Raw genomic sequence first — 15263 nt, forward strand, 5'->3', positions numbered from 1 at the left:
GTCACCTCAGTCATTATTGGCAGCTTTATCTCACTCAGTATTATGGACTCCTTGAGTTGGCCCAGAGAACCGAGTCGATCAGAGTCGAAGGGAGCCAGTTCAGAAGACGAGTCTTTGTCCATGGTGTATCTGGGTCGACAAAATCCAGACTCAGGAGGAAGGCAAGTCATGAAGAAGTGATGTTTTCTAAAACAAAGGCACGCCAACCACAATGGCGACTACTGTAGTCGATCTGTAGCACAGAAGGAAGCAATGGAGTGGCAGTGACGAAAGCCCCGCAATCTCAAGCATTTCGAAGCAAGATAAAACATTCCCTGGTTAAAACTGGGCCAAAGAAAACATGCAGTTCCTGAGTTCAAGAAAGGAGTTCCATAGTTTGTCCATCTATCCACGGGAAGCTGATTCTGAGTCTTGTCGTCGATTGACTTCTCTTTGGTCGTCATCCAAAGCCGAAGAAGTCTTGTACTACCACATCAAGTTGATGCCTACTGCTGGTTCTACTCATAGTACGGAGTACAGTGCATGTTGATCTGCTGCCCAGGCGTGCTCATCATAATTCCCGGCATTTCCCGTGGTAGCCCTCCACAGCCCTTTCGACCAATCGCCCATGATCCATCCAACCAGCTCACCAGCCTCTTGCTTACGCTGGGCTGCAGTAGGCCTATTTTGTCAAGGTTCGGTCCATCAAGTCTAGAATGACGGCGTCATCTAGTGCGTGTGTGGACCACAATCCGACCACTCATGCGGACCTCCAAGATGAATCGTGGGAAATATAGTGGAGTATGATGGTGCGTGGTGATAGAGTAGTGGTATGGAGATTTAATGGCCGAAGGAATGAACAGAGTCAAGGCTCTCTTTAAATCAAATTGAGCACACAGCATTATGGTTATGACTACGGAGTCTTCATTCAAATCATCAAACGGTTCCTGACGATGATAGCATTCCTAACCTGAGGCATCAATTTCATACCGTGAAATGTACTCCATATCAGTAGAAACAGCGAGTCAGCCAGCCCTTACGGTGAAACTTTACAATCACAGACCATTAAGCATTCAGGGGAAAAGGCATGATGGTCCAAATAGAACCATGACCGACGCTAACATATTTGCAGTAAAAGCCCTCCATTAGGGTGTCATAGCGTGTCATAGCAACCAACACCATTGACCCTGATTGAGGAACCTAGGGGATCAACTTCTGATTTCGTCTTCCACCGAGTCTAACGCCGCCCCCCATTCGGTGATCAACTCGGTCATAGCGTGAGGAACACTGTGAGTAAGTTGATTATTGCTGATTAAACCTCGATAGCCTGATGCTGGACATCGTGCTTGTCAATCATCATACTAGCTTCCAGGTTCTAGCAGATTATTCATCTATCTATTGGACCAGCAATGTGCCAAGTATTTCTCCCGAACTCTATGATCTTTCAACAAGGAGATGTTTTACCACATCTTTTCCCCTGGCAGGTTGCAGTTCCGTAAGCGACCTGGCGTGGGAGGCTGAAACGGTCGTCATTTCATCCCTTCTGGCTGGACCGCTCCGGCCCGGTTCAAACACTTGCAGAGTCAACGGAGGTTATATTGCACATTTGCTGTCAAGTAAGCACCTCTAGTATGTTATCTGGAGAGCTACTAGAAAATGAACAGTAAAGAGCCACTCAGTACAGGCGACAAAGTGCCTTTAGCGAAATGCCAGCCGGGCGGATTAGCGACCTTTACGGAGTACGGAGTACCTAGTTAGTTAAGGTACGGCGGAGACCATGACCTAATCCAGTATTAATGCCAGCAATCGACAGGCAATATCTTACAGAGTAGATTTTTAGCTGCCTCCTGACTTCTGCCACTCCAGCAACCCACACCACAGGAACATGCTCAAGTCAGGGCAGAACTTCATTCCAGGTACCACGGAACAATATCGTCAAGCTTGACGATTCGACACAACAACACGTCACTGAGCATTCCTCACCATGGGTTCAAAGTCCGCCATGTTTTCATGATAGAAGATGCATCAGAAAATGTTGCCCTTGATGAAACAAACAAAAATGTAACTGTCAAGACACGACAATCGGTAAATACAGATTTGCCCAACTTGGTGCTTGAGTTGGTAAAATGACGCTAAACCTGTTCCTGAAAATGACCTACAAAGGCCCACTTTACTAAGCAAATGTCCCATTGATGGATCAATTGAGTTTACGGAGCGCACAGTATATTACACATTACATGGTATACAGTTTTATGACCTCCAGCCTTGGGTACCTACACAGTAGGTACAGTCTACAATTTACGGGCGAGTAAATTATTCTTAGCATAACATTTCAAGATTTCACAAACATCATCTAGATGACTTGTCAGTAGCCGATAAATAGCCAAGCATGTAATAGATACCAGCTAACACTAAACCATCTCTTCCTGTGTTTCATCCTACTGCAGGTACACCATTACTAACATCGTACATGGGCTATATCTCAGATCTAAGCCATGCAAACGGATATGCCATCGTCCATGGTGCCACGTTTTGTTTTGAATGGGTCTAGGGGTCTGAATTTCTGCCTGAGGACGCGGCCATACCCATATGGCTGTCACCTGCAGACAGTTTGCCTATCGCATAGCACGCCGGACAACACATCACATCGCTTCCCAATGACCATCCCATAAGACCTCGACTAAAGCCGGGAATCCCTCACAGTCGCAACCCCCGTCACCACCGCAGAACACTCAATCTCCACATCCGTACCCAACGGCAACGTCTTCACAGCAACGCAAGTCCGCGCCTAGCCATACGTCAGAATCCGCATCCGCATCCGCATCACCTCATCTCAGCTCATCTCAAAACGCAGAGCAAAACGGATAGAAGGAAACTAACCGGCTTCGGCTCCCCAAACGCCGCCTGATAGACTTCATTCACAGCGGCAAAGTCCCCCATATCAGCCAGGAAGATATTCACCTTGACCACGTCTTGCAGACTTGATCCGCCTGCTTCCAGGACAGCGGAGAGATTATGTAGGATTTGCTTCTGCGTTGCCTTAGTTCCATCGTTTCATCTTTGTAGTATCGTAGAGGAGGGGGAGAGTGAAAGTACAGTGCGCGCTTGTATGGGGCCCTCCACCATCTTCCCCGTTGTAGGATCCACGCCGACTTGCCCGGAGCAGTAGATCATGTTCCCTACTTTGATTCCTTGAGAGAGGAATGGGGGTGGGAGGGGGGCCTTTTCGGTTCGGATAGGGATGCGGATTGTTTGGGCCATGGTTAGGGTTACTGGGAGGTTGTCTAGTTGAGTGTTGAGGTGGTGAAGACTGCTGAGGGTTCTGGTGTGAGAAAGTTGGAGGTAGACAGAAGACTCGTGCGGAGATGTCGCCCCACTATGACTACTACGACTGTGGAAGTGATACATTCCATACATTCAACAGGTAGGTGACGATATAAGGGTAGATCATATTAGAGAGAAATTAATTGAATTGAATAAGAAAACAAATGAGAATGAAAATAAATAGGCCTTGGATCTCCATTGGATCTCCAAGAGAATGATGGACGCATAGTTGTGATCTTAGGTATATGCTTAGACTGTTAGTGCGGGAAGATATATTCTTTTATGTGCATGGAAATGGCATTATGACAGGAACACAAGACACTGATCTAGCACGTAAGTTTGGCTTTAAATCAGAGTTGCACTCTTTCGTAGAAGAGTTTGGTTTATCGTAAGTATCTGTATCTACCTCAAGGCAAAAGACTGATATACAAAAAGGAAGTAAACAGAGGGCTTGGAAGTATGCATGCACAAAGTGCCTATATCATAACCCTCTCATATCATTACACGTCTGGAGCAGCAGCAAATGTGTGAATGTGCAAGATGCCTTCCTCCTCAAACCTGACACTAGCCCTCAGGTCTCTCAGCAGAATGATCCGGAACATGACCCGCCACAAAAATGGCTCGCTATAGTTCACGCCTGGAAACCATTCCAGAATCTCCAGAGCTCCCAAATCCAGCTCTCCAGATGACAGAGAATTGGAGGCCCATTCCGGACTTGGAGCCTGACAGGAAGAAAATGCGTGGACCAGGACCGGTTCCCGAGTCCAAGAGCCCTGTCGAGGTTTGCGTACATGGGTTGACTGCAAAGTTCTTCCTGGATCTTCCTGACGATAGGATAATCCCTAGTTACTATCTGAAGAAAGCTGAGAGAACTGGTAAGTTTTTTCTGTGTCCAGATGTCCTGACAGGGGAAGTCACTGACCGGATGGGCCTTTAGTCATTGTTCACCGTACACCTTGGTGCTTTCGCAATGCCGACGATGCCCGCGACGTGGACATAAACAAATGGTCTCCAGTCGACATCCGCTTTCGAAGCGTTTTCATGACCCTCAGGAAACTTCCCGAGTTCGGCTCTCTTTACGACGAAGACGAGGACGAGGACGAGGGGTACGGTACAACAGATGCAGGAGGAAGCAAGCCCAAGCCTAAGTTCGATGAGATGGTCAAACTTCAGGGACAAGTCGTGTATGCTCTTCTGCAAGGGATCTTGGAAGCGTTCAAAGTCACCAGAGAGACGGACGACAGCGACTCATACCTCTTTTTTCGGTCAGTAGCTTCTCCATGGCATGTCATTCCCGGCGCTTGCACTCACAGCGGCCATAGGGCGAGGCTGCTCAACTGCCAGCTAGAGTATTGGATCGGGTACAGCGAGAGATACAAGGATGGTCCTCTCACAGCTGGACTGGCCTGCTTGGATCACCATCCTGATAAGAGGGCCTGCCCTACAGTTCTGCCAGTGTCAGCGGTAAGCTTTACCCAAGATCCCTCTGGAGCATGTGCTCTAACAAGTTGTTTCAGGTGGCTGACTGCTTGTAGTCGTTGGAAAACACATTTCTCAGATCGGCCCTCGAGGACAAGCTCAAGCTCATGCTTGGCCAGCTCCTTCTAAACATCTCCCGTCTGCGGCCCCATGGGGACCAGATCCCGGACCAGGAGGTTTATTTGATTGGCATCTACGGCTCCAGGCTGCATATCCTTCGTGCTATCTTCCTCGGCCAGAAAACGTCCCATCTGTGGAGCGGAAGACACAACCGTTCCTCCTCAGACGCCGATGTGATAGACCCCAATCCGAGCACTGTCTACGATCGATTCTACACTGGAAAGAACCTGGAACGACTTCGCCAACAGGTGGAGTGGCTGAGCGTGAAGAATCTGGACAATAACCCAAATCCACGTCATTTTCGAGTCTTAGGCAGCCGCGAATTTGACCTCTGGTGCAAGCAAGATTTTCGAGCTGCCGTCAAGATGATCGTGGCTCTGTTCATCTACATGATGAGCGGGCAGGCTCGTTGCGGTGTTCTGCAGAAGGTGTTCCAAAATTACCCTATTGATGAAGAATCTGACGATGAGTTGGAGGAGGTACATGACACCCGCAAACGGGTGGCGATTGAGGAAGAGAAGCTAGCAAAGAAGGAGAAGGAGTTGGAAGAGACCGAAAGGAAGAAGCGTGAGGAGGAACAGAAAATGTCCAAATCAAAGGGAAAGAGGCGAAGTTACATCCATGGTCGCTTTCAAGGATTCAAAGGTTGGCGTAAGCCGTGCGAAGACTTTGCGTGGCAGAAGGAGACAGATAGTTCACTGGACGACGACTTGTAGACCAAGGATGCTGGTCCTTGCTTGTCCTAAGGCAATGTAGCCTAGACATCGTGCTCCAGGTAGAGTTAGCTATTCTGAATCAATCAGTTCGACTAGGCGGCATTGCAACATTTCATTTGATAGGACACCATAGATGAAACGGAAGGCAAGTAAATATAAAGTTGTGAATTTTCTATACAAACACCAAAATATGATCGCAATGTTGTGACAAATTGTTGCTTCACATTCGGTAATATCCCAATGACCCTTATTCTCGATCTCTGCGACGCCTTTCAGACTCGAACTCGGTGAATGCATCAATACCCAGTCCCTCTTCCCCCCCAGTGCGAAAATACTCGACAACGACACCAATAGCATAGCATGTTCCCGCCGTCGCTACACCGCCGATGAGCATCCTACGGAGTGCTGTTTGAACTCTGGACCAAGCGTTCGCATGACCAGTTACTTTTGACCCATCCGCAGTGCTCACGATGCCTGGATTGGAAGATGAGTCAGAAGGAGCAGTCGCTGCTCGAATATTTTCACCGGGGTCTAATTGGGGGGAGGTGAGCCGTCCTGCTGAACCACCATTGCTTGGGGTCTTCGAACGCAAAGCCGAGCCACTCCCGGAAGCCTTCCGAAAGACAATGATATCCTCACCGCCAGAGACAATTTCATACCCGTCATCGCGCATTTCAGCAAGGTACGGTACGAACTTCGCAGGTTGGCTCAGACGAGGAAGGACTTCCGCGGGTGAAAGTAGCTTATCGGTCGACTGGAGTGAGGAGCTTGTCTCTGCTTCCACCACCTGCGAGGTAGAGGGGTCATATACAAGAACACGATATGTTGCTGTTGCCCAAGAATCATTTGGAGAAACTTGAACTTCATTGCGTGCCCCCTGGGCTTCGTGATTTGGATCAAGCCTTACGTTGCGAATGTCTCCTTGAGAATGAGGAAGGAAGGTGCTTGCGATCATTGAACTCTGAGAGGGCAATTGAGCCTTTCGTGAGTCAAGTGGCTCCAAAACCGTCTCCTTTGACTTGGAAGCTTCATGGATTTTGTACTTCTCCCGAATTCTTCGAACATCTATGTCTTTGACTGGGTCTTCGGTCATCTCAAAAGCAAGGTCCAGTTTGCGCCGCTTATCCCTTAGTTGTTCTTCCGGATCTCCATCCTTGTTTTTCAGCTCGTACGGTGTGCGAATGTCACTGGCGCGTAGAATATCCAGATCTTCAGCTCTTTCTGCCTGTGTAACCCACTCTTCCTGCAGCTTAAGCCCGTGCGATGTCCTTTGTGCTGTAGCTAATGGATCTTTTGTTTCTGTTGGGACACCTGATGACCCTTCATTTTGATGGCTAATAGCGGAGGGAGGCACATTGTCCGCCTTTAAACGAGGATTGTCAATTGATAACTGCTCGTTAGCCATTTCAATCTCCGATGATGGTACTCCCTTTGTAAAAGTCGTATTTGTGTCCCGAGGCTCAGTTGGCTCTTTGAGGATGTTTTCATCAGAAATTCCTGGCTTCGCAGTTAAGATACTGCCGCCATAGGCAAATTCGTTTGGGTCTTGTGTGGTACTTTGAGGACTCGGGCCATCGACTGTTTCAGATTGCACGGTGTTATCATGGGCTCCAGCCTCTGTAACCCCTTTAGTGTTCGGGTGCGGTTCTGAACGGTCTAACGGGGAGAGGAAGCCAGCACTCCGGGCGCTCTCGCTTTGAACTGTATTTGAACAAATCGATGAATTGGGAGTTTCTGTGTACGGGCTATCCTGAGACCGCTCAAAGGTTTCCCCCTTCTTCGGGACCATGCGGCCGGTGATGGGATCAAACTCATAGTCTCCAGTATCATCCTCCGTCGGCTCCTTATATGCGTTGACCTCGCTTCTGGGGCTTGCTGACTGTTTGCCACTAGGTCGAGGATCAGATGGATGCGCGGCATCAGTCTTCACGCGCGCAGTTGTATCAGTCACTTTAGGCTCGGCTTCTGCCTTTGAACCTTGACCGAAAAGAGACCGGAACAGGGAAGAGAAAATATTCTCATGCTTGCCCCAAGACTTAAATGGGTCAAGCCTTCTCCCGAATAAAGCCTCGTAAGGATCCGCCTCGATCTCCTTCTTTATTTGTTCCATCCTCTTCTCCAAACGAATTCTTTGTGCTTCCCAGTAGTCGTTCCTGGGTGCATGTTCATTCCAATTTGTAGGACCATGGAATCTCAACTGGCTCCATCCCCAGCCAGAATTCCACCACGAATGATGATCATCGAATGAAGATTGTGATCGTTGTCGGTGACCAACTTGTCGATCTCTTAGCTTCGAAGGACCATGGCGCAGATACTTTTCCAACCTCCTTCTTTCGTCAGAGCTTCTGCTCCCATATCGATGGTATGTTAATCGCCATATCCCTCGGCTCTGGACTGAGGTCGTGCTTGGCACTTTGAGGTAAGTGACATATGGGACTTGAGAATATCTTAAAATGGCTCTCGAGCACCTCAAATGTTTAGGATTCGATAGCACTAAAGTATATGCCATTTTGAATGTTCCTTTTGAGCTAACTGGATTAACTTATCAGATCTCTCAATAATGAAGGTGCAGTCATACCTGACTGTGTTATGACAGCCAACGATCTAGACCCTCACATCACAACAGCTTTGACAGGTTAAAGCTCTTATTAAAAGTCCGCGTTGGAGCCAAGCACTAGAAGAACAAATGATGGAGACCCACCTTTAAAGTGAAGGTCACAACAGAGATGATGAACTAGTCGAGCTATGAGGAGTGAGGAGCTTCCCCAAGAGGCGGAGAGAGCTCGTTGATAAGCCATGCGGGGTCGACAGCTTCAACGAACCAAATGTGAACTCTCCATAATATTCGCCACAAAAGCACACTTCCATAAGAACAGCGGCACAATCTACTTTGTGGTTATACCTATAACTAGAGCAAGCCAGCAGTTGCTTCTATCAGAAAATTATATCTCTTTTGGTCATAACGGCGTCAATGTGACAAAAGTGCCCATGCCAACGAATACAATACATCAATATGTACAAATGAACTCCTTCATATGGCCAGGCTAGACACCCTCAAATCAATCGAATCAATGCTATTCATCGAAGAAAGGTCGGAGGTGATGTAGTTGCTCCAGAATCTTAACCCTTCGATGCCTTCCTCGCGACATAGGACACCTTTATCCTCAGCCATTTCTAGCTCTTCTGCTGCGACTCCGACACTCCACTTGAACCTTTGAGCAGCCTCTTGTGCTGTCACGGCACGCCCAAATTGACGCCAGTCCCACGGTACTGGATCGGCGGGCGGTATCTGACGAAGTTCCGCCATCCATTCTTGCAGTTGCCGAATGGTCTTCTCATCATTCCAGTCGTAGCGTTGAACAACAAGAAGACCACTTTTGAATCGCCGCAGCCGAACAGGTAGTTTCAGTTTTTCCCAGAGCTCTGCTGCTTTCTGGAAGTCAGAAGGACTAACTAGTTCCACCCCATTTCGGGAGCGATTGAACATCGCCCAAAGATCAACCAGACTCATGATACCGCCTTCTTTCTGCAAGATACCCTTGTTATCGTCGGTGAGGTACTCCGCCAAGTCCCGTGAGAGTTCAGAGAGATATAAATTCTCGGCACCAGAGCCAAGCATATCTTTGGTCGTGGTCATCCCAAGAGCGGCAGCGGATTCTGACAGCACTGCGTTGGTTGCTGCAGTATTCTCGTCACCGGCCATGCCTGATTCCCTGGCGAGCGTTTCAGCAAGATTGATGATCCGTTTAGCAGACGCCATCAAGGCTTCAAGATCTTCAAACGAGCTGCCTATTACCACCTCGTTATTTCTACGAGCTTCAAGTCCCCGCTGCTCAAGGCCCGCAATTCCTACTGCGGGGGACCGGGGTTGGGCTGGCGTGGAGACGTTGGCGGCAACAGCACCAGAGGCTGTAAGATTCGGCGTGGCAGGCGATTGCGATGGCTGCTGCGGAACAGGAGGCGCATCGTAGAGCAGCCACTTTCGCTGGACCAAGGCGCCTTTCAACCTTTCATAGAAAGTCTTTTCACCGCCTCCGCGGAAGGATAATTTGACTACCTCAAAAGTCTCAGTATTGGCGATGTTTCCTTGTCCGAATACCGGCGCTGGGGATTCTGATCGACGTGAGCCATCAACAGACGCCCCTCGGGCGACTGCGGGGGCTAGGGGAGCCCCGCATATTTCACACTCGAGAAGATAAGGATGGTTCACAAATGTACATCTGGGACATGGTGTGGAGGCATTAGGCTTGCGTACAGTTTCATCATCATTGCTTTCGGGTTGACCAGGCTCATGTGAAGCTGGATGTACTTGGGCGGCTTCGCGACTAGCGGCAGCTGTGATTGCGGCCTTCAGAACGGTCGTAAATGGCGGCTTTATGCCACAAGCCAAGCATGGCGACAAGGGAGTAGAAGCAGTAGCCGTTGCTGGGTCGAAATTAGAAGGCACCGGATTAGTGAACGAGCATATCGGACAGACCCAGGTCGCGTTGATAGGCTTCGGTGCCGGCTGCTTGTATGGGGTTGCCGGGAGCGGACACTGCGAACTCCCGGACTGGAGTGTTGGTGACTGTGATGCAGAAGGGCTAGCCCCTACGCTCTTCGATTTGAGGTCATTCTTTGCGGGTTTCGGGTGCAAGAGAATTTTCGAAGACGACTTCAGAAACCCTGCCTGAAAAGGGTGAGCTCGGGAGCAAAGGATGGTACGGACTCAACCATCAACCATACTTGATAATCCGCTCGGTCGATTTCCTTCAGGTCGATAGCGACTGAGTACTTGCGTGGCTCGTCAATAGCGACATAGCAGACTCGGTGGGATGTGAGGTACGCATGGCCATTTTGATAATTTGGGACCTTGAACCTTCTGTATATACGAACAATACTCGCTAGTAAGCACCAGAATGTCAAAGCAGTGGCATATGCAAGGAACAACTGGGGAACAGGTTGCTGGCGACTCACCCTTCGTATAACCCCACCGCATCCTGGACGAAGAGCAAAGTCTCATCGGGTAACAATGAGGGACGGAGTGCAGTGGTCAGATCTAGAGACTTGAAGAACATCTAGTAAGCTCAGCCAGCATCTCTCCACCCTCTTTAACTGTGAAGAGAACATACAATTAAGTCCAAATCCCAGAAAGTAGCCCGAGTACTCACCCCGCTGACGTAAGGTGGGTTAGGGGCATCGCCCAGTTGATGGGAAGATACAGGGAGCGAGAGCAACCATTAGCGCACCCTCACATTCTCTCCGCCACACCAGCCCAGAGAGAGTAAGCGAGAACCTTGACCTCTACCTTCCTTTCAAAGGCCTCACTTTTGCACTTAGACCTAGTGGTCAAATCGACATCTATCACTAAGGTAGCTTCGTCTACTCAACTTCACTCACCATCACCTACCAGTTGGCGTATTATCTCCCATAACCATAATAGTTTTGAGGTGATTTGGCCAACTTCTCAGCTTACTGGTGTGTATGAGGAAATTTGACCACTGCCCTCAAGACCAGGCAACGCGTAGTCTAATCCTGTTCTTCTTCTCTTTCTCTTTTTTATTCTGATATACTTTCTTCTTCAACAATATTTCCTACTTTTCTTAACTTCTGTTTTTGCTTTTGTACACGTTTCTGCCATCATGAGTTCTGGTATCCCACCTTGGCGTACTACCGCATCCGCGACTGCTACGACCGCTCACTTTCCTGCACATGGTATGTGTTTTCTTACTCTAATATCTTTGTATTCAATTTCTAATTGTGACCTAGCAACCCCTGCATATATCCCTGTTCAAGCACGTCGTAGCTTTGCTCATACATCCACCACCGCCATGGTACCTCAGCCGCAGCCAACGACAACTCAAGCACCTCGCAAACGAGTAGAATGGCCAGCCCCCCTTCGATCATATGTACAACGAAGCTTCGCGCCTGAGAACCAACTTCCTGGAGTCAACCGGCAGGAGATGGAGGTGAAACTGAAGGGTGTTATTACTGAGGCGGCGGAGAAGGGTCAGCTGGAGAAGATCAACTGGGATGCATTGCCCCTACCGCAAGTCATGATTCAAAACGAGCGGAACCAGATTCTTACCAACCCAGCTGTCTCTGGTTGGAGTGATTCACTTTTAACTGCTGCTCAGAAACCGGACACCGTTACCGAGGACGTTTCTAGAAAAAGGAAATCGGCTGAGTACGGGGACAAAGACAGCTGTCCACCATGGAGGCAGACTAACAACCATCATGCATTTGGAGATCGAACTACTTATCCCTCAGCAGACAAGCGTCAGCGTGTTGATCATAAGAACCCCAGTAAGTCAAAAGCTAATCTGGAAATGCGGAGGAAACGTTTCGAAGAACCGCGGGCCAGGTATGGCTCTTCGCCATCCTCATCTCGTGGGGAATCCCCAGCGCCCAGTGCCAATCAGGGACCTGTTGTTGGACGGTGCCAGGAGCTAGAGAAGAACTACTTCCGCTTGACTTCAGCGCCAAACCCAGACACCGTTCGACCGCTGCATGTTTTGCACAAGACCCTGGATCTTCTGAAAAAGAAATGGAAGAAGGATAACAATTATGGATATATTTGCGACCAGTTCAAGTCTCTGCGACAAGATCTGACTGTCCAGCACATCAGAAATGAGTTCACTGTCAGTGTCTATGAGATTCATGCCCGCATTGCGCTCGAGAAGGGAGATCTTGGTGAGTATAATCAATGTCAGACACAGCTGCGAGCTTTATATGCCCAAAATCTCGGTGGGCACCCTACAGAATTTAAGGCGTATCGTATTCTTTACTTCATCCACACCCGCAATTGGACGGCTATGAACGATGCGTTGGCCGATCTAACAGCAGCAGACAAGCGTGATCCTGCTGTCAAACATGCCTTGGATGTTCGCTCAGCCCTTGCCCTGGGAAACTATCATCGTTTCTTCCAGCTTTACCTCGACACCCCTAACATGGGGGCTTATCTGATGGACATGTTTGTGGACCGCGAGCGACTTTCCGCACTTGCAGCCATTTGTAAAGCGTAAGTGTTCTTCTGCTCGTTGTGTGCTGTTCTTTGCGGGCTGACTTGATGCCAACAGTTACAAACCCGACGTAAAGATACGTTTTATCACTGAGGAACTTGGCTTCGAGTCCGATGAACAGAGTGCACGCTTTATCCTGGACCATGCCTCTGAGGATTTACTTCAAGAGAAAGATGGATCCGTGAGGCTGTTCACGAGCGGCAGGGCTGCTCAACTCTTCGAGGCGGCCAAGTCCGAAGCCCACAGAGTCGTTGATATAAAAGGACAGATTTGATACCGAGTTTTTCGTTACTGCAACCCAGCGTCCATACCCCATTGATTATCGGCATATACGAGTCTCCCGTCTTTCAGTGCTCTCAATACCCTTGCACCTTGATTTCGTCTGCTTTTCTTCCCCATTTTTTTTATTAGACGGCACAGTCGGCTGGCACCAAGTGCTTCCGATGTTTCCCGTTTACGTCTGCTTCGGTTTTCTCTATGCTCCTCACCCTTGACGGCGCCTTGCATATATCTTTCTTGGCTTTTGAGATCGGCTCACTAAGCCTAGAAACATGGTAGCGTTATTTTCTCTGACTTTTGGCGTTGTCACGGATGGGCTGTGGAAATGGTTTAGCATCTTTAAGTCCTAGAAAACGTAATCTAGTGATACTTAGCAATGTCAAAAGTACTTTCAGCGCCAGTGGTAGCTATCTTTTGTAATCCCTCGATAAGACACTGACCAGTCGAACAACACCTGTGTTCAGATACAGTATGAGTTCATGGGGCACACGAAGCCATCACCAGATAGGCCACTCATTGAGAAGAAGCCCCATTACATGAAACACACTGTTAAGACATGAGTGCTCCAACTCTGCAGCATCCACGGACTGCTTGACGCAGTCATCGGCGGTGCCAAAAACAATTGCTCCGTTCTGTAGCCCCGATTGGCTGGATGCTATTACAGCATGCAAGGGTACCTGCATCGAGGTGCAGCAGCTGTATCTTTTGAGCCTTGTCTGATTTAGGATCCGATCCTCGATCTACGGGGCTCTGAAAGTCTGGCACCACGGTGAACTAGAATTGTGACAGCCGGTTTCGGAGCATCTTGGCATTGCCTCCATAGGTTTGGCCATACTTGATGCTGTCCGGTTAATATATATGACTACAGCAGGAAATACTGGCCGACCCCAGCGATCATTGACAGGCCGCTGTATGAACCACGGTCCGAGGAGATCGGTTAGTTGGTTGCTCATGTTATCTTTCAGGAATTGAGATGTTTCGTCCCGGGTTCCTATTAATAGCCCCAAAATCTGGGATGAAGCGGAGAAGGTCGAGATATAGGAGTCTGGGACGGTGGATGCTGGGCGCCATGGGACTGCTGAAGACGGCCTTATCGGGGAGATTATGCATCCCGTTTTGGGTGCATTGCGGGTCGTATGTTATAGGTAGTCCTGGCTTGCTAGAAACAGGACTTCAGTATTCTAGTTCTGGATTGTCGACAATATCAAGACCTGCTCGAATACTCAATAGCCCGTGTATCTATGTCTGTAGAAGTTGAGATCTTACCTACCTTTTTGACTTTGACAGTAGAGTGGCTAACTAAATTGAACGACAGATGTGGTGGGCCAGACTCAGTCTGTGAGTCCTCGCCAATCATAGCGGCTCCACAGCTACTGAGAACGAATGAGTAAATTTCAAGTGGCGAATGAAACTCCATGTGGCTGCCATCCCACAAAGCGACGGGTGGAATACTTACATTCAAGAGGTCTTGGCTGACTCTGCCACATCGTCCTCCGATTTGGCGAACGTGCTAAGTCCTGGGCGAAAAGGAAATTTGGCAGCTAATTCGTACATTATTTGCTGGGTTCTAGCAGATTCTCTTGAGCAAATCAGGGAAGATCTCGTATTGCTGCCCAATGGTCGCCAGGATTGTGTGCATTAACCAATCTAATGGCCCTAATAGACCCTGGGTCGGCTTCCATTGGTTGGGACTACCTGCTGCCTACCTTAGGTAGGTACTTACCTACTGGGGACCACCTTCCAACGCACTGGATATCCAGTGACCTGTAAACCTGTCTTGGTGCCTTACCAGAGTAGTCGCTGTAAGGTACAGTACCCACGACTCTGTAGAAGACAGGATGGTCCACTTTTTGGGTATCAGCCATGGTCGAAACATTCCAGAATAACTGTAAACTGTGGATTAGATTCCTTCAGGTGGCCATCTACCACGGACGTAATGAGGACCTTTGAAAGGCAGTCTAAGATATTGGCTTTTTTTGACTTTGGCCTAAAAAAGGAGGAAAACAAAGGAAGCACCAGCGCGAAAAAGCATCTCCACATAGGATACTAGGCACGGGGAGTACTCCGTACCCATCAGCACCACTTTTCAGAATCATGTCTTCTTTCAAGATGACTGATTTAAGTGCGCTGTCAGGTGGCTAGTGACATTATCCTATTGTACATATAATTATCGCCACCGTATATCTATGCGCTATCTGTCCCTACTATGTAGTATTCGGTAGGAGGAATCGCGCCACTTTGCATCATACCTACTTCTAAACAAGAGTACTTCTCGAAACCTTGGTCGAGGCTGGAAACTCGAAATGTCGAAAACTCTGGCCTTCACGGTCGTCTTTATATACAGAGTACCTACAAAAAAAGTAGA

General features: G+C 48.7%; 5 protein-coding genes across 5 annotated transcripts; 2 read left to right on the forward strand and 3 right to left on the reverse strand.

Moving 5' to 3' along the window:
* Positions 1 to 2697: 2697 nt before the first annotated feature.
* AFUA_4G04075 (uncharacterized protein) lies at positions 2698 to 3440 on the reverse strand. Its single transcript, XM_077804541.1, has 2 exons — positions 3076 to 3440; positions 2698 to 3009 (listed from the first exon to the last, which is right to left on the reverse strand). Exons 1-2 carry the CDS (start codon positions 3394 to 3396, stop codon positions 2818 to 2820), a joined length of 513 nt encoding a protein of 170 aa, XP_077660688.1. The 5' UTR covers positions 3397 to 3440; the 3' UTR covers positions 2698 to 2817.
* A 479-nt stretch (positions 3441 to 3919) lies between these two features.
* Positions 3920 to 5618, forward strand: AFUA_4G04080 (uncharacterized protein; the record flags this gene model as incomplete). Its single annotated transcript, XM_077804542.1, has 4 exons — positions 3920 to 4178; positions 4241 to 4568; positions 4626 to 4767; positions 4839 to 5618. 4 exons carry the CDS (start codon positions 3920 to 3922, stop codon positions 5616 to 5618), a joined length of 1509 nt encoding a protein of 502 aa, XP_077660689.1.
* A 145-nt stretch (positions 5619 to 5763) lies between these two features.
* AFUA_4G04090 (uncharacterized protein) lies at positions 5764 to 8366 on the reverse strand. The gene is made up of 2 exons (XM_741502.2): positions 8197 to 8366; positions 5764 to 8146 (listed from the first exon to the last, which is right to left on the reverse strand). The coding sequence occupies exon 2, from the start codon at positions 8125 to 8127 to the stop codon at positions 5866 to 5868; it is 2262 nt and encodes a 753-aa protein (XP_746595.1). The 5' UTR covers positions 8128 to 8146; positions 8197 to 8366; the 3' UTR covers positions 5764 to 5865.
* Positions 8367 to 8469: 103 nt separating this feature from the next.
* AFUA_4G04100 (ESCRT-II subunit protein VPS36) lies at positions 8470 to 10772 on the reverse strand. The gene is made up of 3 exons (XM_077804543.1): positions 10575 to 10772; positions 10344 to 10479; positions 8470 to 10287 (listed from the first exon to the last, which is right to left on the reverse strand). Exons 1-3 carry the CDS (start codon positions 10673 to 10675, stop codon positions 8650 to 8652), a joined length of 1875 nt encoding a protein of 624 aa, XP_077660690.1. The 5' UTR covers positions 10676 to 10772; the 3' UTR covers positions 8470 to 8649.
* Positions 10773 to 10866: 94 nt separating this feature from the next.
* Positions 10867 to 14341, forward strand: AFUA_4G04110 (uncharacterized protein). Its single transcript, XM_077804544.1, has 3 exons — positions 10867 to 11312; positions 11367 to 12618; positions 12677 to 14341. The coding sequence occupies exons 1-3, from the start codon at positions 11240 to 11242 to the stop codon at positions 12891 to 12893; spliced, it is 1542 nt and encodes a 513-aa protein (XP_077660691.1). The 5' UTR covers positions 10867 to 11239; the 3' UTR covers positions 12894 to 14341.
* The last annotated feature ends 922 nt before the right edge of the window (positions 14342 to 15263 follow it).

Source organism: Aspergillus fumigatus, chromosome 4 (genome assembly GCF_000002655.1).
Source record: "Aspergillus fumigatus Af293 chromosome 4, whole genome shotgun sequence".
Taxonomy (NCBI): domain Eukaryota; kingdom Fungi; phylum Ascomycota; class Eurotiomycetes; order Eurotiales; family Aspergillaceae; genus Aspergillus; species Aspergillus fumigatus.

What these genes read in the sequence shown, in the direction of transcription:
- AFUA_4G04075 (XM_077804541.1), bottom strand. Translation starts at nt 3,396, where the DNA reads ATGTATGGAATGTATCACTTCCACAGTCGTAGTAGTCATAGTGGGGCG. An exon ending in GCCCCATACAAGCGCGCACT is followed by an intron (nt 3,010 to 3,075) that starts GTACTTTCACTC and finishes AAGGCAACGCAG; the next exon opens with AAGCAAATCCTACATAATCT.
- AFUA_4G04090 (XM_741502.2), bottom strand. Translation starts at nt 8,127, where the DNA reads ATGGCATATACTTTAGTGCTATCGAATCCTAAACATTTGAGGTGCTCG.
- AFUA_4G04100 (XM_077804543.1), bottom strand. Translation starts at nt 10,675, where the DNA reads ATGTTCTTCAAGTCTCTAGATCTGACCACTGCACTCCGTCCCTCATTG. An exon ending in GCGGTGGGGTTATACGAAGG is followed by an intron (nt 10,480 to 10,574) that starts GTGAGTCGCCAG and finishes TCGTATATACAG; the next exon opens with AAGGTTCAAGGTCCCAAATT. An exon ending in TCGACCGAGCGGATTATCAA is followed by an intron (nt 10,288 to 10,343) that starts GTATGGTTGATG and finishes CACCCTTTTCAG; the next exon opens with GCAGGGTTTCTGAAGTCGTC.
- AFUA_4G04110 (XM_077804544.1), top strand. Translation starts at nt 11,240, where the DNA reads ATGAGTTCTGGTATCCCACCTTGGCGTACTACCGCATCCGCGACTGCT. An exon ending in CGCTCACTTTCCTGCACATG is followed by an intron (nt 11,313 to 11,366) that starts GTATGTGTTTTC and finishes ATTGTGACCTAG; the next exon opens with CAACCCCTGCATATATCCCT. An exon ending in CTTGCAGCCATTTGTAAAGC is followed by an intron (nt 12,619 to 12,676) that starts GTAAGTGTTCTT and finishes TGATGCCAACAG; the next exon opens with TTACAAACCCGACGTAAAGA.